This window comes from Mirounga angustirostris, unplaced genomic scaffold (assembly GCF_029215605.1).
Source record: "Mirounga angustirostris isolate CCGP_5_RB_7025 unplaced genomic scaffold, mMirAng1.0.hap1 SCAF_6, whole genome shotgun sequence".
Lineage (NCBI taxonomy): Eukaryota > Metazoa > Chordata > Mammalia > Carnivora > Phocidae > Mirounga > Mirounga angustirostris.
The window spans coordinates 33,192,672-33,216,352 of NW_026991714.1; the positions used below are offsets into that span (position 1 = coordinate 33,192,672).

Below are 23,681 nucleotides of genomic sequence, written 5' to 3' on the forward strand. Positions count from 1 at the left end.
TCAGATGAATTATCTCATAAACAGTAGAAAGGGGATGAAAAATTTCTGCCTTTTATCATTTATCAGCAGATGTGTATCACTGATCACTCATTGGATTCGTTGAACAATGGGGACAATAAGAGTTATTATTTTTCTTGATTAGAGGAGAAAGGAATGGTCCTTGATCTAAAAATCATACTACTGAAACATTAAGATGCTGTGTTTCAGGCTATAACTTCTGGCGCTCTTTGTCATTTTGGTGTCCAGGAAGTTGTGGTCCCCCACCGAATTTATACTTTGCTTCTTTAACAACTGAGTTGAATGGGACATACTTCAACAGTGGAACTGTCCTGAAATACACATGCCGTCCTGGCTACAGTAAGGTTAATTTTTTAAGTCCGTTTGTTACCTGTCAACGTAACACATGGAGATACAATGAATTCTGTGTCAGTAAGTATGAACATTTATTTTTCTTATTTATGCTTTTCCCTTCTTTGCAAATTTGTCTCAGGAATTAAGTTTTCTGAGTACAAATGAGAATCTTTGGTCACTAAGAAACCATCCAGTTGCCAAGTCACCAATTTCAATGTACATACGTGTGCTACTTTTTGAAAAGCATAAACAAAAAAAAACAAATAAAACAGAAATTAGGAACTACCTGGTTGTAGTAAAAAATAAGCTTATCCTTTACCCTGTAATTCAGTAAACACTTCTTTCCTAAGTGAACTACAAATTCAATTTTAATATTTTGAAAACCAGATTCATTCTTTACAAAGTTATAAAGTATTATGTGGCTAGAGAGAGATAATGCAGTTTCCAAAGAAACCTCAACCAAAATATCTGCTGTGTTTGGAGGAAGATTCTGTGATTCACTTATAGTTGAGAATAAGTTCTGTGATGTTCTTCCAATAGTGAGGGTATCTATACTTTCTGTTGTCCCTTTTGTGACCAAGGACATGCATTTTTGAGTGGCCTGCATACAAAGTACGTGCCACAGAGCTAGAATGGAGCATAGCTCCCTGATCAATAACTATCCTGGACTACAGACTCCATGACCATAGTGATTTAACTGAGTATTTTTCTCTGTTGGTGAAATGTACCAGAAAATTATGAGATCAAATTTTGTATTCATTTATCCTCCAAAGTAAAAATTTAGTGAGTCAGGATCAGAAATATGTTTGGATCTCAACCTCTGGATCTTTCTGGAAGCATAGGTCAAAGCGAATCAATCAGTCTTCTAATGCCTTATCTGTGAGTAGTTGGAATCACTAATTATCTTTTTAATTTTTCTGTCAGAGAAACGATGCAGAAACCCAGGAGAATTAGAAAATGGGAGAGTGATAGCTAAGACAGATCATTTCTTTGGATCACACATAGAATTCGTTTGTTCAGAAGGGTGAGTGTGAAGCAATCTAGAAACAATTCTTTTAAATTAATTTTTAATAAATAGCTGATATATTTCAAAAGTAAAAATGATGTAAAACAATATGCACTGAGAATTCTCACTTCTACCTTCTTGCCATCCACCTCACTTCTTTGTGTGTGTCCTTAAACAGGGATCCACATTTATTGGTTTCTTAGGTATCTTTCTAGTGTTCACTTTACAAATACAAGCTAAAAATTAGTATATATTTTTATTTTACACCTTTCCAATAACAAATGTAGCTTTGAATCTTGCTTTATTTTTTACTCATCAATATATACAGAACATAGTTCCACGTTTGTGCATAGAAGTTCCTCATTGATTTGTCTTTACAACTTCATAGAATGTGATTGTGTGATGTATCATGGATTAACAATCTCTTTGATGTATCCATAGATATTTCCAATGTTTTGCTATTCTGAACAGTGCTCTGATGCATCACTTTGTACATATATAATTTTGTACAGATGTAATTATATCTGTAGGGTAAATTTCCAGAGTGGGATTTCTGTGTCAGAGTATACCTATTTGAAAATTTGAAAGATATTGCCTAATTGCTCTCCTTAGAGGTTACATGTTTTGCAGAGTATGTAAATGTCTGTCTCTTCATAGACTTTCCAACTGTGTTGTCAATCTTTTGAAAACTTGTGAAATTTTTGAAAATTTTCCAAGTTAAGAGGTAAAATTGAAATTTTACTATAGTTTCAATGTACATTTCTCTTATGAGTGAGATTGAGCATATCTTTATGTGTTCAAGAGATAGTTGTATTGATTTGTGAACTATTTGGCATATCCTTTGCCTATTTTTTAAAATTGATTCCTTGAAATTTGTATTCTTAATTTCTAGGATAAATACCTACATACATGAACATATATATGTTCATATATATATACACACTATATATAAATATATAGCATATACTTATAGAGGTTATTAAATATATCAAACCTACTCATAGAGGTTATTAAAATATCTTATAAAGCCTTGATAGTATGTCACTATGAAATGTGTATATGAATATGTAGGCAAAATAATGGCATTGAGTAGAAACACACGCAGATATAAGATACATATGAGAATTTAATATAGTGTTAAAAAACACTCTCAAATCAGTAAACTAAAGATGGACTTTTGGAATAACAGGAAAGTCAGGTGGGAAAATACAGCCTAGGATATATATCTTGCACTGTATATTGTATATTGCCTCCAAATGGATCAAAGCTTTAAACATTAAAAAAATATGAAAGCATAAAAGTAGCAGAAGAAATCTAGGCAAATAGTTTAAAATCTTGTATTGGAGAAGGGCTTTTAAATGAAGACCTAAAATCCAGAAGCCATTTTAAAAAGAGAGTTTGATAAATTTGAAGCATTAAAACAGTTTTTCCTTAAGAAGAAAAAATAGCCAAGTCAAAAGAAAAATAATATACTTGGGGGGAAAGTTGCAGCTCCTTTAAGAAACAAGGTCTAAATCCTAATATGCATAGGTTCGGGTGTATATATCGTGTGTGTGTAGGCCTCTGTTTATAGACTAGGTTGAACAAAAAGTAGCCATTGTGGAAAAGTAACAAAAATCTATGCAAGGCCGCAGGAAGATAAGAGTTATTTTGACGATGTCTGTTTGTACAGATCTCTCCTGGCTTCACCTCCCCATCTCTGGTGATAAGATTGTTCTTTTTCTCCTGTTATGGGGAAAGCATCTTTCACATGAGAGCTTTATCTCTTATAGAGTATATAAGTTTATATTCTCTATACTTAAGTTTACTGATTTGAGAGTGCTTTTTAACACTATATTAAATTCTCAGATGTATCTTGTATCTGCATATGTTTCTACTCGATGCCATTGTTTTGCCTACATATTCATATACATATTTCATAGTGACATACTATCAAGGCTTTATAATATATTTTAACAACCTCTATGAGTAGTCCTGCCTTATTGCTTTTTTAAAAAAATTTTTCCTGACATTACTTGTTTATTTTTCTATATAAAGTTGTTTTTTTTTTTTTTTAAGTTTAAAGTTAGGCATATTTTAAAATCAGTACTGGATTAGTATTTAACTTAATTTTTGAAGGAACTTTCCCCAAAACTTTTCTCTACCCTCTTAGGGTCTCTGACTGGCCTTGAGAATTAAATTGACATAAGGCAAATTAGCAGGAGAAGAGCATACAAATTTTATTTTTAGACGTCCATGGGAGCCTTCACAGGAAAATGCAGACCTAAAAAGTGGTTAGACCTCTGTTTACAGACTAGGTTGAACAAAAAGTAGCCATTGTGGAAAAGTAACAAAACTCTATGCAAGGCTGCAGGAGGATGAGAGTTATTTTGACAAGGTCTGTTTGTACAGATCTCTCCTGGCTTCACCTCCCCATCTCTGGTGGTAAGATTATTCTTTTTCTCCTGTTATGGGGAAAGCATCTTTCACATGAGAGTTTTATCTCCTGCTTTCAGGAAGAAAAGAGAAGTCAGAATGCCTTCCTTTGTCTATTTCAAGTGCCTTTAACTCAAAATAATCTTTAGTAATTTTACTCTCAGTTGTTTTGATACAGACCATTTACTTCAACATTTTGTTGCTATGTGCTGCTCTTTTAAAATGTAGATTAAATATTATTTTATTTCTGCAATACTTATTTGAAATACATTTTAAAATAGCTATTTTGTTCTGTTTTGTGTTCCTTCTTCAGGTTCTCCAACTAAGTATGTGTTGATTCTCCTTTGCTTGTCCCCTGTGTTTAACATTTTCCTCTAATGTTTCCTTTTGTTTGATTTCCGCACATGTATCCTTATTTATCCCTTATCGCGTATGGCTCCTAAGATGGAAAGCACAAAGATTCAGAAGGGAAGTGCTGTTGGAATGCTAAAGGGTTCCTACTGGAATAACTGGAAACCATATTTTCCCCTTGGTTTCCTGGGTAGCTTAGGAAACTTACATTTCCTAGAAATTTCTAAATAAAGAAATGTTTAATTCTCCTTGTCTTTTATCCTATTAAAAGATTCATTTTTCTTTGAGCTAGTATTAAATAAGTCCCAGGGGCTCTATTGCCGAAGCTAACATTTCCATTAGTGTTCAACCACAGTGTACATTTATTCCTTGATGATAGTACCATTTTAAGACATACTAACAATGCTTTTTCTTTCTGTTACCATAATACACAGAGGGCAGTAGGACAAACTAAAGAAAGCTTAGAACTTGTCAAGAGCCATAAAAAATGAGGATCGTGAACGGGGGAGTTAATGGTGTATTGGAGAGGGTAAGCACCCAAAAGTCAGAAGGGGGCTGCATATCAGAGGCCTGAGAGTTTGGGGCCAGCAACCTGGATGATACTGTCATCTAGACAAAATTGCAGAACACACTCAAATGAGTCTTTTACCCTACATTGTCCTGGTTGAGCTCTGGATGAATGCCATGCCCCATATAGTTGATGCCCAATAATAGATTGCAGAATAAAAGAACAAATGAACAAACACACACATCTCATTGCAGTGATGAAGTTTTACTGAATGGAAGGCTCAGTGGGAAGTGTTATCTGGAAAACATTATTTCTTCATTTTTGTTATTGAGTAACCAGTTTATTTGTTCAGACCCCTTTATCCAACTTAATTTAAGGTAAGAAGAATTTCATTAAACTCTTTAATCCTGTCTCATTCAGATATATTTTAATTGGCCCAGCCACTAGTAATTGTGAGATCCAAGATAAAGGAGTTGATTGGAGTGATCCTCTCCCACTATGTGTAAGTAAGTAAAGACTTTTTCTGGCTTGACTGCAAACCTAAACCATGCTAGAAAATAAAACTCTTGTGCAGCTTTGCTGCTTCTTGTACCCTCCATTAGAATTTGCATCATGAATGCTAGATTTGCAAAGGTACCTTCCCTGATTATTTCTTTTTCTTCACTCGCTCCCAGTTGCTAAATGCAAGCCTCCTCCAGACATCAGCAATGGGAGGCACAATGGTGGAGACGAAGATTTCTACACATATGGCTCTTCTGTCACCTACAGTTGTGACCCCAACTTCTCAATGATAGGCAAAGCCTCCATTTCTTGCACAGTGGAAAACAAGACAATAGGTGTCTGGAACCCAAGTCCTCCTACTTGTAAAAGTAAGTCACAGGGATGAATTTTGGTTTGAATGATTTGTTTAAAAGAAAAAGGTAGGTGAATTTGTTGCAGAAAGGGAATGATTCCAAGACCAACCACTGCAACAATGCATTTATTTGCTCAACCAATATTTATGTATAATGGCCCAGTGTGCAGTAACAAACAGAACCGACATCTCATTGGCTTTGCAAAGTAAAAGTTGATTTTCATTCATACAGAGTCTGCTGCAAGTTCAGGGGACTCTAGGTCAGCTGTAGTCTAGGTGTACATTTAGCAATAAGCCTAGCAATCTGGGTTGCTTTGATCTTGTGATACTTCTACATCCAAATGTCCTTTCAAAATCTGTTCAGTAGGTGAAGAGAGAAAAGCAAATTATGCCCTGGCTTTCGAAAAGAGCTTCAGTCTGAAGTGACCACATGTTGCTTTACAGCCTTTTGTCCCAAACTAGTAATGTGGAGACCCTACCTTGAGGGAACTGAGGAATATTGCCTTTTGTCTGTTCAGGGAGGACAAGTGGAAATATTGGTTAGCACTTACAATGTTCACCCCAAACGCCTACAGGACCGAGCAAAAAAACCCCCCAAAATCAGAAAATCTACTGTGTATTGTTAGTTGGCTAATCTGAGGGACCTTCCTTTGTGACTAAGTGCCTACACCGTATCACTTAGTTTTCTGACTCACCACAGAACACAGTCAAATCCGGGGATGAAAAAGCATAATCCCACAAGCAATTCAAAATGCCAGGAGTCCAGACAGCAAGAGGTGGAAATGGCAGAGACTGAGGACAGAAAGTCAGCAGAGCCAGATTACAAAGGGCCTCATGTGTCCCTCTGAGGAGTTCGGAGCGAAGGTGAAAGGGAAACACTGAAAGGCTTTAACCAGGGAAGTAAAAGTGTTGCATTTCAGAAAGACAAGTCTGGCTCCAGAAGGGACAACAAAGCAAGTGGGACAAAACTCAACCCATAGGCACCTGTTGCAACCATCCAGCCAAGTGGCAAAGGTAGCTTCAGCCATAGCCATGAGTCATCAAGGTGGCAGGACTGACATGGGGGCAGGATGACTGACTCTGTGGGGTTGGGGTGGTGGGGGCAGTTTGTTCTTTGTGAGAGCACAGATCTCTGATGCCTGGCTGCCTCTTCCTCATGACCACCGTATCATTACCGTTGGCCACTGACCCGTACCGAAATCATGCAGAAAAGTAGGCCACCGTCAGGGGAGGATTATGGAGCCATTGAGGGATGTGTTATAGATGGCTGGTTTTGCTTGAGTTATAGATGGCTGGTTTTTCTTGAGTAAGGTGGAGTTATTCACAGTTATATCATAACAGAACCGATAGGATGGGACCTCCTCTTACTGAGGCTTTTTAAAGTTGAAATTATATTCACTTTAAAATGTTTTCCTTGCATCTGCTTGATGTACACTGTATCAGGCTTTTGTGTCATAGTTGAAACTGGATTAGCAATAGCAAGTAATATCCTCATTGCCATTTCTCTTTTACAACTCACTTGTCTTTTCTTGTGATTCTTTAGAAATCATCTGTCCAAAACCAGAGGTTAAAAATGGAAACGTAATCTCTGGATTTAGAACCATCTATACTTACAAAAACTCCATGGTATTTGACTGCGAGGAAGGTTTTATTCTCAAAGGAAGCAGTTTAATCCATTGTGGAGAAAATAATGACTGGGATCCTCCTCCTCCCATCTGTGAGCTCAGTAAGTATGGACCATGAAGGAAGTTCAATGTTTGGCATCTAAATTACCCAGAAATGTTGGTGGGGGCATATTTGTATGCCTAAACCCACTTGAACTGCAGTAAAAATTTAAATTTAGATCAATAATTGTCTTTATTTTTTCTAGTTGTTGGAAAAAAAAAGATTACAGTACACTAGGCAAGGTCTTATATAATCACAAAAGGTTGCCATATACAGTTGTGCAGGTCGTGAACACTTCAACCCTAAAGGGAGACATTAACATTGTAGACATTGTGGATTAGTGTATTTATTTCAACAATTTTCTTGCAGTTAGTAGGAAACTTGTTTTGTTCTAACAAAATCATTACGTTATGATAATTGACTTGAAAGATAAATAGTAAAGTGTCCTGTAGGGGCAGGAATGCCTTTTTCCAACTTCCACAAAAATATTATACAGACTAACTATGATTCTGACACTCTAAAACTATAAACTCATGTGGATCATGAAAAATTATGTTCATAATAATATTGAGAACTTGGTGCTAGTTTGTTTTCTGATGTGGCTGATGCATCAGCCATGGCAAGACCATTCCTGGCTGATGCATGGCATCCTCTGATAGGACAGGCTTGTTGATGATCACTGTTGCATCCCTAGTACCAGTGTCTTTTCCTCTTGTTCTCCCTTTATGAGCAGATAGTTGTACTGACTTACCAAGCATCCCAAATGCCTACTGGGAAAGATACAACAACCACGTGCCGACAAAAGAGCGAATATATAATATTGGAACTGTGTTGAGATACAGGTGTTATACTGGTTATGAACCTGCTTTGGATGGGTCTACCACTGTGACTTGTCAGAGAAATCTGACTTGGACCCCACACATAGGATGTAAGGGTGAGTCTCTGTTTTTTAAATCTTTTTGTAGATTAGATGCCCAGCATGTGCTAGGCTTTTTTTTTTTTTTTCTTAAAATGAATGCAGTTTTATCTTTCAAGATAAATTTAGGATTATAATAATTCAACAGAGGAGTTAAGTATTGTTGTCAGAAGGAATCATGGAAATCTTGGAGGAACTGAGAAACTATGACTATAACTATAACTTTCCTTATCCCATTTCAAAATCAAATGAGACGTGGACACAGAAGGGACACAGAAGTGAAGCCTTAGTCAGATTGAGTATTAGCCTCATCACTGGTGAAAGTAGCATGGAGAATACGGCTCAACATTTACCAGAGTCAGACCTCTGTCACAGCCCTTTCCTCCCCAGTGTCGACTTTGGGGTGCTTAGTAGAAGGAAAGTCTGTGAAACAGTCATGAACTCAACCAGCTGCAAAGTGACTTGTGTCTCATGTCTTTGAGCCAAGGGACTGCGGGCTGCAGGAGCTGGGTCTTGTGACCTGCCCCTAGAAGACAGACCCTGACCCCTGACCCAGTACTCTGGCCTCAGAGGGATAAAAAGGAGACTTTCTGCAATCTCAAGATGTCTTTTCTCTTTGAGAGAACGTGAGGAGCTGAGAGACAAGCAGATGCAGTTTTATGGGCTTCAGTGGAATTGACAACAGAGAGAGAAAATGTTTCCTTGTGCACATCAGAATCTTGCCATTTTAGAGGTGAAGACACAGAGGCCCAGGATATAGGGAACTTTATTCTACACATTGGAACTGGAAAAATGTGTAAAATGAACAAGGAATGAAAAATGGTAGTTTAGATCTACCAATTGGAAGATCATTCATTTCACATTAGGACTTCAAGTTTAATTACAGTTATTTAGACTCATTTGGGGGCAATAAAATGAAAAGTTTTAACAAAATTACCAAATTAAAATATATTTAACAATGATGATCACCACTTAAATAACAAAGTATTGGTAAATACAAGCCTTTGAGGATTCTCCTTGATGAATACGAAATAGTGACTTGTAATTAATACACTAAATCTTTCTATATAAATGTTTATTTATACATGTCTAAAAACCAACTTCTATTTTTCTCCATCCTTTTCTTCTTTGTCTTATTATTGAGGTATAGTCAACACACAATGTTATATTAGTTTCAGGTGTACAATATAATTCAACAATTCTGTGCATTACTCAGTGCCCACCACAAGAAGTATAGTCACCATCTGCCACCATATATTATTACATTATTGTGACTATATTCCCTATGCTGTACTTTTAATCTCTGTGACTTATTTATTTTATAACTTGAAGTTTGTACCTCTTAATCCCCTTCACCTATTTCATCCATCCTCCAGTTTCCTCCCCTCTGGTAACCACCAGTTTGTTCTCTGCATTTAAAAGTCTGTTTGTTTATTTGTTTGGTTTGGTTTGGTTTTTAGATTCCACATATAAGTGAAACCATATAGTATTTGTCTTTCTCTGTCTGACTTAGCCATCATGGGCCTTCTGGGCCCACCATGTGTCACAAATGGCAAGATCATTATTTTTTCTGACTAATATTCAAATGTGGGTGTATGTATGTGTGTGTGTATATATATATATGTATATATACATATATATGTATATATACATATATACATATGTATACATTATACATATATATATATATACAAACACACACATATATATACCACATCTTCTTTATCCATTCATCTATCTATGGACACTTGGGTTATCACATATCTTAGATGCACCAATTTACATTCCCACTGGTAGAGCACAAGGATTCCCTTTCTACTGCATCCTTGTCAACACGTGCTATTTCTCTTCTTTTTGACATTAGCCATTTTGACAGGTGTGAGGTGATATCTCATTGTGGTTTTGATTTGCATTTCCCTGATGGTGAGTGATGTTGAGCATCTTTTCATGTGTCTGTTGGCCACCTGTATGTTTTCTTTTTTCTTTCTTTTTTTATTATGTTATGTTAATCACCATACATCATTAGTTTTTGATGTAGTGATCCATGATTCACTGTTTACATATAACACCCAGTGCTCCATGCAGAACATGCCCTCTTTAATACCCATCACCAGACTAACCCATCCCCCCACCCCCCCCAGAACCCTTAGTTTGTTTCTCAGAGTCCACAGTCTCTCATGGTTCATCTCCCCCTCTGATTTACCCCCCTTCATTTTTCCCTTCCTGCTATCTTTTTTTTTTTTAAACATATAATGTATTATTTGTTTCAGAGGTACAGGTCTGTTTTCTTTAGAAAAGAGTCTCTTCAGGTACTCTGCCCATTCTTTAATCAGATTACTTGATTTTTCAGTGTTGACTTTGATAAGTTCTTTATATATTTTGGATATTCACCCTTTATGGAATATATTGTTTACAGATATCTTCTCCCATTCAGTAGGTTGCCTTTTTGTTTTGTTGATGGTTTTCTTCACTGTGCAAAAGTGTTTTATTTTGGTGTAATCCCAATAGTTTATTTTTGCTTTTGCTTCCCTTGCCTGAGGAAACAGATCCATAAAAATGCTAATGTCCGAGAGATTACTGCCTATGTTTTCTTTTAGGAGTTTTATGGCTTCAGGTCTCACATTTAGGTTTTTAGTCCATTTTGAGTTTATTTTTGTGTATGGTGTAAGAAAGTGGTCCAGTTTCATTCTTTTGCACATAGCTGCCTAGTTTTTTCAATACCATTTATTGAAAAGACTGTGTTTTCCCCATTGTATGTTCTTGCCTCCTTTGTCATAGATTACTTGACTATATAAGCATGGCTTTATTTTGGGGCTCACTATTCTGTTCTATTGATCTATGAGTCTATTTTTGTGCTAGTACCATACTGTTATTTTTATTATTATGTTATGTTAATCACCATACATTACATCATTAGTTTTTGATGTAGTGTTCCATGATTCATTGTTTGCATATAACACCCAGTGCTCCATGCAGAACGTGCCCTCCTTAATACCCATCACCAGGCTAACCCATCCTCCCACTCCCCTCCCCTCTAGAACCCTCAGTTTGTTTTTCAGAGTCCAACGTCTCTCATGGTTCGTCTCCCCCTCCGATTTCCCCCCTTCATTCTTCCCCTCCTGCTATCTTTTTCTTCTTTTTTTTTTTAACATATATTGTATTATTTGTTTCAGAGATACAGATCTGTGATTCAACAGTCTTGCACAATTCACAGCACTCACCACAGCACATACCCTCCCCAGTGTCTATCACCCAGCCACCCCATCCCTCCCAACCCCCACCACTCCAGCAACCTTCAGTTTGTTTCCTGAGATTAAGAATTCCTCATATCAGTGAGATCATATGATACATGTCTTTCTCTGATTGACTTATTTCGCTCAGCATAACACCCTCCAGTTCCATCCATGTCATTGCAAATGGCAAGATCTCATTCTTTTTGATGGCTGCATAATATTCCATTGTATATATCTACCACATCTTCTTTATCCATTCCTCTGTCGATGGATATCTTGGCTCTTTCCACAGTTTGGCTATTATGGACATTGCTGCTATAAACATCGGGGTGCACGTACCCCTTCAGATTCCTACATTTGTATCTTTGGGTGAAATACCCAGTAGTACAATTGCTGGGTCGTAGGGTAGCTCTATTTTCAACTTTTTGAGGAACCCCATACTGTTTTGCAGAGTGGCTGCACCAGCTTGCATTCCCACCAACAGTGTAGGAGGGTTCCCCTTTCTCCACACCCCCGCCAACGTCTGTCGTTTCCTGACTTGTTAATTTTAGCCATTCTGACTGGTGCGAGGTGATATCTCATTGAGGTTTTGATTTGAATCTCCCTGATGCCAAGCGATGTTGAGCACTTTTTCATGTGTCTGTTGGTCATTTGGATGTCTTCTTTGGAAAAACGTCTGTTCAAGTACCATACTGTTTTAATTACTATAGCTTTGTAGTATGTCTTAAAATCTGGGATTGTGATACTTCCAGCTTTGTTCTTTCTAAGAATTGCTTTGGCTATTAGAGGTCTTTGTGGTTCCACATGATTATTTGTTCTAATTCTGTGAAAAATGCTATTGGCATTTTGATAGGGATTGCATTAAATGTGTAGATTGTTTTGGGTAGTATAGACATTTCATAATATTAATTCTTCCAATCTATGAGCATGGTATATCTCTCCTTTTTTTTGTGTCATCTTCAATTTCTTTCATCAATATCTTATAGTTTTCAGAGAGGAGGTCCTTTACTTCCTTGGTTAAATTTATATTTTATTCTTCTTGGTATAATTGTAAATGGGGTTCTTTTCTTAATTTCTCTTTCTGCTACTTGTACAATATATAAGTATATTGTTTATATTGTATATATATACACAATAGATTTCTATATATTAATTAATATTATATATAATCTATATAATATTATATATTAATTTTATATCCTGCAGTGGTTCTGAATTTACTAGTTCTAATAGTTTTTTGGTGGAGTCTTTAGGGTTTTATATATATAGTATCATGTCATCTGCAAATAGTGACAATTTTACTTCTTCCTTACCAGTTTGAATCCCTTCTATTTCTTTTTCTTGTCTGATTGCTACAGCTAGGACTTCGAGTACTGTGTTGAATAAAAGTGGCAATAGTGGGCATCTTTGGTTCTGATCTTAGAGGAAAAGATTTCAGTTTTTCACAATTGACTAAGATGTTAGCTATGGGTTTTTCGTATGTGGCCTTTATCATGTTAAGTTATGGTTCCTCTACACCCACTTTGTTGAGACATTTTGTCATGAACGGATGTCATATTTTGTCAAATGCTTTTTCTGCATCTTTTGAAATGATCATATGTTTTTAAAATTTTTTCCTTTTGTTAATTTGATGTATTACATTCACTGATTTGCAAATATTGAACCGTACTTCCATCCCTGGTAAGTATCCCACTTGACTGAATGGTCCTTTTAATGTATTGTTGCATTCGATTAGCTAATATTTGGCTGAGGATTTTTGCATCTTTGTTCATCAGGAATATTGCCTACAGTTTTCTTTTGTGTGGGTTTTTGTCTGGTTTTGGTATCAAGCTAGTACTGACCTTGTAGAATGAATTTGGAAGTTTTCCTTCCTCTCCTACTTTTGGAACAATTTGAGAGGAATAGGTATTAACTCCTCTTAAATGTTTGGTAGAATTCACCTGTGAATAGTGAAGCCATTTGGCCCTAGACTTTTGTTTGTTGGGAATTTTTTTTTTTTTTTAAGATTTTATTTATTTATTTGACAGGGAGAGACACAGCGAGAGAGGGAACACAAGCAGGGGGAATGGGAGAGGGAGAAGCAGGCTTCCCGTAGAGCAGGGAGCCCGATGCGGGGCTCGATCCCAGGACCCAGGGATCATGACCTGAGCCGAAGGCAGACGCTTAACGACTGAGCCACTCAGGTGCCCCAGGAATTTAAAAACCTACTTTAAAATTATATTTTTGTTACCCACTATAGTTGTATTGATTTAATTATTTAATAAAGATATATTTAACATTTAAAAAACAGAAGTGAAATGATATTTATCCTAGTTATCAGAAAATCTAATACAGTGTGGATTTGGACTATGACTTAAATAGTATGATTTAAGTGCTTTCTATAGTATTACATAAATATTAATATTATAATTTAGAAACATGAATGTTGGGTATTTTTATTGTAATTCATAAATAAGTGAGTAGTGAGAGTGTTTAGGTATGCCTAAAAAACCATTGTAGTGCTAGTCAAGCTCCTGATGTGAAGAATAGGGCATTTTAATCTGCTCTGATATTTTCTCTTATATCAAGCAATATCAAGTTCTACCTGAAAGTATTTCTACTAATGAATAAAAAATATCTTTTTATCAGCTCTTACTGCATTAAAAATGAAAGAATTTGAGTAGCTATTTCTCTTAAATGTGGCATCAAAAAAGATCCTGGCCATATGCAGTAATTTAAATTTATTTCTGTGCGTTAGCTGTCAGATGGATATAAACTTTTGAGGACATTTTTCCTTTTGTGACTAAGGAAGTGTAAGGTATTAGAGAGGTTAATAATGATGTAACCCTAATGAAATCATAAGCAATGGATGTTATTTGTCATTGCTTTTGAATGCTTCTGAAAATTTACATTTTCAGGCAGGTTTCATCCAGTGTCTCATTTTGGAGGCTCCTAATGAAATCATTTAGTTGAAGGGAAATGACTAGGTTGGAGTACTTTAGCAATCAGGGACAGGGAGAGCAGACCCAGAATGTCCTTTTTCTGTTTCCCCAGTCTCTCTTCAGTGGTGAAATCTTCGAAAGCAGAAATGAATTTATTATCCATAGGCGCCTCATTGCAGTGATTTTACTAACCATTCACCTCACTCTCTATTTTTCAGAGATGTGTTGCCCAATACCAGACCTGGAGAATGGTGAAATCATTTCAAAAAGCACTAGATCTGTGAATAGCTGTGTTTATTTCTACAGAGACACAGTTTTTTATATGTGTTATAAGAAATATCAGTTTGAAGCTAGGTGCCAAGAAGATGGCACGTGGAATCCCAAAACACCAACATGTGATGAGAGTAAGAGCTTATGGAATTTTATGTTCTTTTTTCTTTTTTCTTTTCTTTTTTTAAATTTACATTCAGGTTAGTTAACATATACTGTATTATTAGTTCTGGGGTAGAATTTAGTGATTCATTAGTTGCATATGATACCCAGTGCTCATTATATCAAGTGCCCTTTTAGTGCCCATCACCCAGTTACCCCATCCCCCCACACCCCTCCCCTCCAGCAACCCTCAGTTTGTTTGATGTTTCTTCATATCAAAGTGATGGAGATTATTAAGGGAAGGTTTCAAATTAGGAAGAATTTGTATACCCTTCATGATTTTTGGAGTGGATAAATTTGTTAAAAAGCATTGTCCACCCCCGCAGTCCAACTTTCTTTTCCTTCCTCATTGTTTATTCCCATTCTCTTGACCTTCCTGCTTTTCTTTTCTTTTCTGAAATCAGTAAAAATAGGCCACATCTAATAGATCAGCTGAACTTATCAATTATTGTCTTCTGTTTCTTGGTATTTATTGTCTTTTCTTCTCTTCTTTCTGTCCATATGCTTTTATCTGCATTTCAAGACCCACCCAAATCTATTTGAACCCATCTTTCTAAACTTGCTTCCTTTCTTCCTCAAACTTCCTCCCTTCCTTCTGCTGTCTCTAAGTTTTCCTTCAGACTATCCCCCAGTATGAAATGCCTAACTCTCCCTCACCAAGAGCACTTAAGTGCTAAATACAATCCTACTTCTCCCATTGTTTTTCCATCGTCCTATCTAGTGATGATCAAGAACAATTACCCCTGGATAGTGATGCTTCTTCTTGCCTTGTGTGTAAGAAGGAGCCCAAAGGAGCCCTAACGTGGTTCAGAGTCCTGTGTTCCAGAAGATATTGTAAAGTAATATTGTGAAGTGTTATCACTGTAAAATATTGCCTCTCAACTGGCACTTCAGCTGTGCCTTTAACAGGCCATTCCAATGTCCAAACAGGCCTACGGGTTCTGGATGATGCAGTCTGTAATGTGAGTGGTACATTCCATGGCCACGGTCTTAGTACTACACCTCTTTTGCTATGAGTGGGTTTTCTAGTTGCGCATAGTGTAATTCTATGCCAATTATTTAAACACCCTATAGTCTTCAGATAACAGTGCTGACTGAAGTCCCACAAGCAGAAAAGGCAAACCCATACCTGGAATACTTGTGTATTTCTGTCAAAATACCTATTTGTCCCTTCCAGGTAGAAGGGATGTAATATAGTCAACTGGCTACCAAGTGGCTTTGTGGTTATCTCAAGGGATGGTATCATATTAGGGACTTAGCATTGTGGCTGGCAGTTTGAAGATTCAGTGACAGCCTCGGTAAGTGGGAGTCCATGTTGTTGTGCCCACCATGCTTGTTCTTCATCCATACCACCACTTTCCTCCTCTTCCTCTTGTGACAGCACTAGTCGGGCCAATGACAGAAGATGGCTGACTTCAACTGGCTGAGACATTGTTTTCTATTTGATTTTTTAATGCCTACTCTACTGGGGATGCTCTGCTGGTGTTAACACACAAAATAAAAACTTTGCACTTCCTGTCATTCCCATACGTCCAGTCACCTGCTTCTACCTACTGCAGATCTCCTTGGGCCCAATCTTCCAATCTTTGTCCTTAAGGATGCTGACAAATAAGCCATTCATTCTGGGCCATTCCAGGCTAATTTAATCTATCCTTAGCCCATTTCTTTTTCCAAAAAAGTGAATGGCAAGATTACCTAAGATTTTTCCTTACTACTCTCTTTCCCTGATCAGGCTCTAATGCAGCTTCCGTCCATTTTAGCTTGCACACACGTACCCAAAATACACATCTGTGAATGAGGCTTGGCTTCCCTCTGTTCTGTCAGTTGGTTATAATGGATACTCCACATAGCCGTAAGCATGAGCTAAAGAGACACTTGTGCAACAGTGGATGGGCACAAGTAGGATTTAGGCTCCCTATTTGTGCAGGCTGCTTGTGCATGTTCAATCCCAGATGACAACTTCCATTTTATAATGAATTGTTTGTTGCCTGCCTGGCCGTATAACTTGGTTCTGATAGACCAAGATCATGATTTTTGGCACATGCTCACTTCATGACCCAATATCAGGTACAGTTTCTATCAGGACCAAACAACATGTCAAGAGTTATATCTCAAACAGCACATAATTCTCTGCAGCAGTGCCTGACCTTGCTTCAGGATCTCAAGGGTATATGCTGTGATAGTCCCATTGATATTTGCACGCTTTCTGACTATAGCCACCTTCAATATACTAAGCTCTGCTGCGTCCTAAGTTTCAAGCAACAGGACAATTTCACTGCAACTGGACTTGCTGCCGAGGCTTTTCCCAACATGGGCCCCACTCAAACCCAGCTATCTCTTATGTCATCTAGCATATGGGCTGGAATAGTATTCCCAAGTATGGAATGTACTGCCTCTAGAGTCTAGAAAGTTCTACTTGGTGTTATGCACCATTTTTTGTGGTGTGTTGTGCATATCCCATTAGTTTAGATGGGATAGCCTAACAAGCCCTGAACCCTGGACCTCTGAAGATTGTATTGATATGGCAAACCCTTGAATCTTTACATTCTATATCTGGGCATCAGTATGGGAGTTGGAAAAACCCAGTCTTCCCCTTCACTTCCTGTGTTTCTCTTGTATGTCTCTTTTACTGCTCACACGGAACACTCACAACATTTCAGGTGACCAAGTGTATGCGTTTTTGTTTTTTTTTTTCTTCTTCTTCCAACAAAGAATTCTCTGCAACACCAGCTGGGTGTCCTATAATTTGCCACAGTTCCAGCACTATCTACCTGAAGAGAGTGGCAGATTCCACAGGGTAAAGGCTCAGTCTCATGAAGCTGCCCCCCACATTAGATGCCAATTGTGGTAGTAGGTCCTCGGGCTGCTGCCAAAGTCTGTTCAACTTGGCTACAAATTGGAGGTTCCCATGATCTCCTTGTGGAGTTCCATTAATTTGCTAGAAGGGCTCACAGAACTCAGGGACACTAACTTATATTTACCAGTTTATTAAAGGATATGATGAAGGACACAAATGAAGAGATACATAAGGTGAAGTCTGGGAGGGTCCCAAGCACAGGAGCCTCTGTACCTGTGGATTTGGGGTACATCATCCTCCAGTACGTGGATGTGTTCACCCACCTGGCAACTCCCTGAACAATATACTACTGAGATTTTATGAAGGCTCGCTCATTATAGGCATGCTCAATTACTAACACTGTTTCCTACTTCTCTCCTCTCTTTGAAGAGGAGAGCAGGCCTGAAAATTTCTAAGCTTCTAAGTTTTGCATCATGACTCGATCTTTCTGGTGACCAACTCTAATCCAGGAGCCACTGAGAATTGCCTCAGTAGAACAAAAGATGTTCTTAGTGTTCTAGGCACTTAGGAATTTACAAGGGTTTAGGAGATCTACGCCAGAAACCCAGATGGATTATCTATCTATCATCTATCTATCTATATCAACATGCTAGTTTCTTCTTGCTCATTCAGTAGAATTAACATGAGGCCATTGACATACTGGATCAGTGTGGGTGTCCAGATAATCATTGTATCATCAGACTCTATTATGACAGGGGCAAGTGAGTTATCATACCCCAGGGCTAAAACTACAAATGTGTGATTTTATCCTTCTGTGTATGCAAACTTTCTGACCCTCTTTTGTGATAGGGATGAGAAGAAGGCATCTGCTAAACCAGTGGCCCCCACTTACCTGAAGATACAAAAATCTACTCTAGCAAAGACACCACATCTGAAATGAGAACTAAAATGTTGAATTTTCCATAGTCGACTGTCATTCCCCAGAATCCTAACTTCTCTTGTAGACAGACTGGGGAAGTAAATGGCAGTATAATGGAGAGGCAGCTGTAGTTCTGTAAGAGTGGCACAATGCCACCATTTCCCCTGCCACTTTGGTATATGATGTAGTTTTTCATATGCTGTCTTTGCTTCAAGGGGGATGGGGAGAGGCAGAATCAATGGCTTCTACTCGACTTCTTGGATATGACAGGTTTTACCCCGTAGGCCAAGAACTCAATGTGGGGGTTGAACAAAGTATTAATTTTATCCATTCCCCTTATCCTTTTGAAGATATTAGAGATGACCACCAAGTGGTCTAATGATGGGGCCATGATGGTTCCTCAGCATGAGGCTTACAGGAGGGCAGTGCAGGTCTTGGGTTTGGCTAAGTGATCCTCTGAGCAGAGAAGATGACAGGACAGAATGGAGCCTCCTACAAAACACACAGATTCAGGGATGAGTTATTTTTTTACATTCTACAAGCTCATGCTCTCTCACTTTTATCTCTCACCATCAAGATTGTGATTTTCCTCCTGATGTTGCCCACGGACATTATGAAGAAGTTAAAGGATTCCGTGTATTCATACAAAATGAAGTGATATATAAATGTGACAAAGGATACACTCTGGTTGGAGAGGCCAAACTCACTTGCAGTTCTTCACGTTGGACACCTGCAGTCCCTCAGTGTAAAGGTAACTCCAACTCCCTTTTCAGTCAGGTGGGTGGAAATGTCACAAAAGCACGGAAGCATTTGATTTGATTTGATTTATTTGAAATCATGACTATATTCAGGATGCAAACAGCACAAGGGGAATACATAAACATCCACCTCCCTTCTTCTTTCTCCCAGTCATAAAATTCAACCCCTATGCCCACTTTCCTGTATATTTCCAGAAAAATTCTGCAAGTGGCCATTTCATTTACGGCCTGTAGCAAAATTTTCATGCAAGCTTGCTTTAGCATGAATGTGGGCTCTTAAGGGCTAATTCCAAACCTCACAAAGTGGCAGATACTTCCATCACAGCCTCGTGCAAGGCACCACTTACCCATGCTACAGGCCGGGGAAGGGGGGGCTCCTGTTTTGTGGGGACAGGACAAGTCAAGGTCAGGTCTGACTTTTACAGGCACACAGGTTAATAGCATTTTGCCATCAGCAACTCCGGGGATTATTTGCCACCATAGTCTCTATTACATACAGGAGCCAGTCGGCAGGAGGGAACATTTCACAGCTAGTGTCTTGCTGGGATCAAGAGATGAGGGAGACTTGCTTTGAAAGCGAAGAACCTGGGATCACATGCCTTTTTTATACCCTATCATGTTCTTCAAAAGTATGAAGACCTAGGACAAGTTTCTTAACCTGTCTGTATCTCAAATTTCTCCTAGAAAAATGGGAGTGATAACTAACAGTCATTACCTCACACAGCTGAATCACATAAAATGCTTAGCCTGAATCTGATATATAATTGTGGCCAATGCTCAACCAAAATGCTAACAAATATTACTGTTACAAAAACAAAACAAAAGATAAAACAATTAGCAGCACCTATGATAGTTAATTCTTATAATCCTAGCCTGTTGTCATGTCTTTTTCCTTAGATTTCCATATTGCTTAAAACTGTGTTTCCATTGTAGCTCTGTGTCCAAAACCAGAAATAGCCCATGCAAAGCTGTCCATGGATGAGGATCAATATCTTCAAACTGCAAATGTTACCATCCAGTGTGACTCTGGCTATAAATTGGATGGTCCCCAAAATATCACTTGCTTAGAGAACAGAACCTGGTACCCTGGGGTGCCCAAGTGCGAGTGGGTAAGTGGCATGATTCAAGAAAAGCTCCTGTGCTAGCCAACCCTAAAAATGGACCTCCCCCAAGCACTGTCCCAGCTTGCAGTGGTGCGATCTGACTTGTCAGGAGTCATTTCTGAGTCCTTCAAAGGAATTCTCTTCTTTCTTGAAGTACTGTGGTCAGGTAGGAGTCACAAGCTCTCCTCTCTCACTGGAGAACAAGGAATAATCGAGCCCCTTAGGGAAAAGAGGGACTCAGATACCTGGGACATTTTCTAGACTATATAATATACTATGTTCCATTTCTGGATGGTCTCAGAAACAGCCTCTCTCCTCACAGAAGCCCTCTGTGAAGCTGTCTCAGAACAGGTCCTTATCCCTCTGGGAAGGACTACGGTGGGACCCAAGGTGTTTTCTGGTTTTCCTGCTCACCAGGCAGTCCTGTGCTTGGTCTTGGCTTTGAGCTGTAGTCCTGTCATTGTCAGGAGGTCCTCCTCCCCCTCCAACCCTGTCCTTCTTGATTTGGAGAGAAGCCACTCAACCACACCCAGCATCTACATCTCTTTCAGGTGGTCCCTGAAGGCTGTGAACATGTCCACAAAGGCAGAAAGGTCATGCAGTGTCTCCCCAACCCAGCAGATGTGAAAATGGCCATGGAGCTGTATAAATTGTCTTTGGAGATTGAACTACTGGAACTACAGAGAGACAAGGCAAAGAAATATACTATGGAGTCATCACTGTAATTTCTCCCAAAAGAGGGAGAAAAATGTGCCGCTTTCAATACAATACAGATCACTTCAGCTTACCAACTCTGCTGTCCCCTTTGCACCATCATTCATGGTAATAAATGTCTAGAAAGGATAATTTGTTCACATTTAGTGCTTTGTGACTGTAGAATTATTGATTATCTTGTCGCTGATGGTTTTGCTTTTCTGGACACAAAGTGTACATTTTTTTTTTCAAGTAAAAATGTATGTATCAAAAACGATTTTGTCTTTGTGGTCTGTCCTTAATGAGGTACCTAAACATACCCATTACACAAAGTTAGTACATTTCCTTTACTGTAAGGGCCTTGGACATGGACGTGGGCTCACAGCAAAGCATTTCCCTGGATTGCCTCACTGCACATGTCCACTTGTGCAAATCCCTCAGGTCCTCAGTAGTTAGACTAAATGTCAACACACCCCCAAATCCTGGTCCATTCTCCCCATTTGAAGGGAGTCCTGCCCTTTACCCAACCCCCGTGCACTGGCCCTCTCCCTCACTAATGCTACCTCTGGACTTCTGCTTGACAGGAAAGGGATTAGTGTTTGCGTCTGGACCTCCTTCTTCCTTCTTCCATTTTGAGAAAACAAACTCTGATAGACTGATGAATGAGGCCCACATGGCGGCCACCTGTGTGTTCCCATGTCCTCCATCTGAAAAGTGAAATGGCCTGAGCAAGTATCCCCCACATGAGGAGAAACCTCCATCAATCACCCGTGTATCTTGGTGTATCCTGGACACTGTTGTTCCTTCTACTCACCACCCCCTCCAAGACCTGCATCCTCTGAAATCTCTCATTCATGTCCCAGCCCCTTTGCTCGTCTCTTCTCTCTTTGTTCATGCCTCTATGGGGGAACGCCAGCCTCTTTTGTTCTTATTTCACCAAATATACTCTGCAGAGGCACTGGGGCCTCATAGGTTTTCAGTGGACTTTCGATGTAACAGAGGGGCTGGAACTGTTAGAGAAACCGACCTAACATGGAAGGTAACTATTGATGGTCCTTAAAGCCATTTGCCTGCACCTGCTTCTAGGAAATCGGTAGATCTTTATTTCGGGTTTCCCCTTAGACAAGGATTTGTGGGTTACTAGTTTCCTTGGAGAGTGGCCCAGAAAGCAGCAAGTGGGTAGTGAGATGATCAGATGAGAAAGGGAGGACGGCTGAAGGAAGGAGCTTGAATGGGGTGGTTACTGGGGTTGCTAACAGGTGCTCAGTTATGCCGACTGTGCTCTGAGAGCATGTGGGACACGATTCTGAGTAGTCTTTCCAGGTGAGCACCTGGGGCATTTATCCACCAGTTCCCTCCTCTCATCGCTGAAGACTTGCTCCAACAGTGTTGACGGCCGGCATCGTGGGCCCACTGAATGGGCTCCCGAGGACGGGGTCACCGTCAGGGAGGGCGCTGTGGCAGTGCCTGCATCAGCCTCCAGTTAGGGATGTTGGCCACAGCACAGCTGGTCTCTTCCGCAGTTCCCTTTTCTCCGTGGCTCTCTTCGGACATCTGTTCTGGTCTCTCTCTCACTCTCTCTCTCTCTCTCTACTCAGCCTCCCCCTTCATCAGACCTCTGCATTCTTTGCTATTAATTGGCTCCAACAGAATTCTTTCCATTTTCTTAGAGAGTCATTTAACTTTCCACCTACCATTGGACTCTGGGCTTATAGAGGTCTTTTGTTATGTGCAGTCTCACCAATCAAATATTTACTAAACCTGCCTGAAAAACAACTTGATTAAAATTTACAAATAAGTTAAAAATCCATTATGGTGAATATTGAGTTTTCCCTGCCGGTTCAGGGCATGAGGATGTGCCGTGAGCCCCTGGGGTGCCTCAGACATTTTCTCAGGAGGAGAAAATCTGCTACTTGTCGTTTAAATTCATGTGCATTTTAAATATCATTTCCCACTTTATTTACTGAAAATCTGATCCATGAAAGTAGAGAAGACTGTTAAGGTTGTAGGTGAGACTAAAAGGCACAGAAAAGCCTTATCAGAAGAATTTATAAGAGAGGAATTTGTTCAATCTGATGCTCACTGATGCTTGGAGGAAGAGGAAGGGTAAGAGCCTGAATAATTTTATACCAAACATTAAAAATAAATTTTAGAACATACAGAAAAATAATTGCCTTTGCCTTATCAGGAGGTGGGCAGAGGTATCACAAAAAAACCAAAATGAAAACAAAACTCAATTACCTCCACAGTCTCACATTAGCAGGAGCTTTATAATTGTAAGCAAAGGAAACCCAAACAGATGTCCATTTTATTTTATTTTATTTTTATTTTTATTTTACATATCACTCTTTATTTTGATAGCATCACTAGAAATTCCCACTAACAAAAGTAGTTGCCCATATTGGATGTCAGGCATGGATTTCAGCCCCTCAAGACAGATTTTTCTCACTTAATCCTTGTAATGATCCTAAGAGGTTAGAATGATTAGTCCCCTGAAACTGATGAGGGAACTGAGGTTCAGGGGGTTAGTGAGATGCACAATGTAGGGGGGTGGGGCAGGACATTAATGCCAGAATCTATTTCTTTTCTTTTCTTTTTTTTTTTGAGTTTTAGGCTCTTTTAATTGTTTGATTTTTTTTTTTTTTAATTTTTTCGAGAATCCGTTTCTTCTCCAGGAGTCCACTCACAGTTGACGCCCTTGCTTCTGGCTCTAGAACTGCCTGGACATGGACAAACAGACCTGAATCTTTGCATTCATCC

General features: G+C 38.8%; 1 protein-coding gene across 1 annotated transcript in view; it reads left to right on the forward strand.

Moving 5' to 3' along the window:
* Positions 1-21,192, forward strand: part of C4BPA (complement component 4 binding protein alpha) — a 30,126-nt gene extending 8,934 nt beyond the window's left edge. The window contains exons 3-12 of the mRNA XM_045876138.2: positions 247-429; positions 1,276-1,375; positions 5,052-5,137; positions 5,306-5,500; positions 7,028-7,210; positions 7,883-8,083; positions 14,438-14,623; positions 18,945-19,118; positions 20,059-20,234; positions 20,780-21,192. Coding sequence (XP_045732094.1) covers positions 247-429; positions 1,276-1,375; positions 5,052-5,137; positions 5,306-5,500; positions 7,028-7,210; positions 7,883-8,083; positions 14,438-14,623; positions 18,945-19,118; positions 20,059-20,234; positions 20,780-20,953 — 1,658 coding nt within the window. The 3' untranslated portion in view covers positions 20,954-21,192. The remainder of the gene's footprint in view (positions 1-246; positions 430-1,275; positions 1,376-5,051; positions 5,138-5,305; positions 5,501-7,027; positions 7,211-7,882; positions 8,084-14,437; positions 14,624-18,944; positions 19,119-20,058; positions 20,235-20,779) is intronic.
* The last annotated feature ends 2,489 nt before the right edge of the window (positions 21,193-23,681 follow it).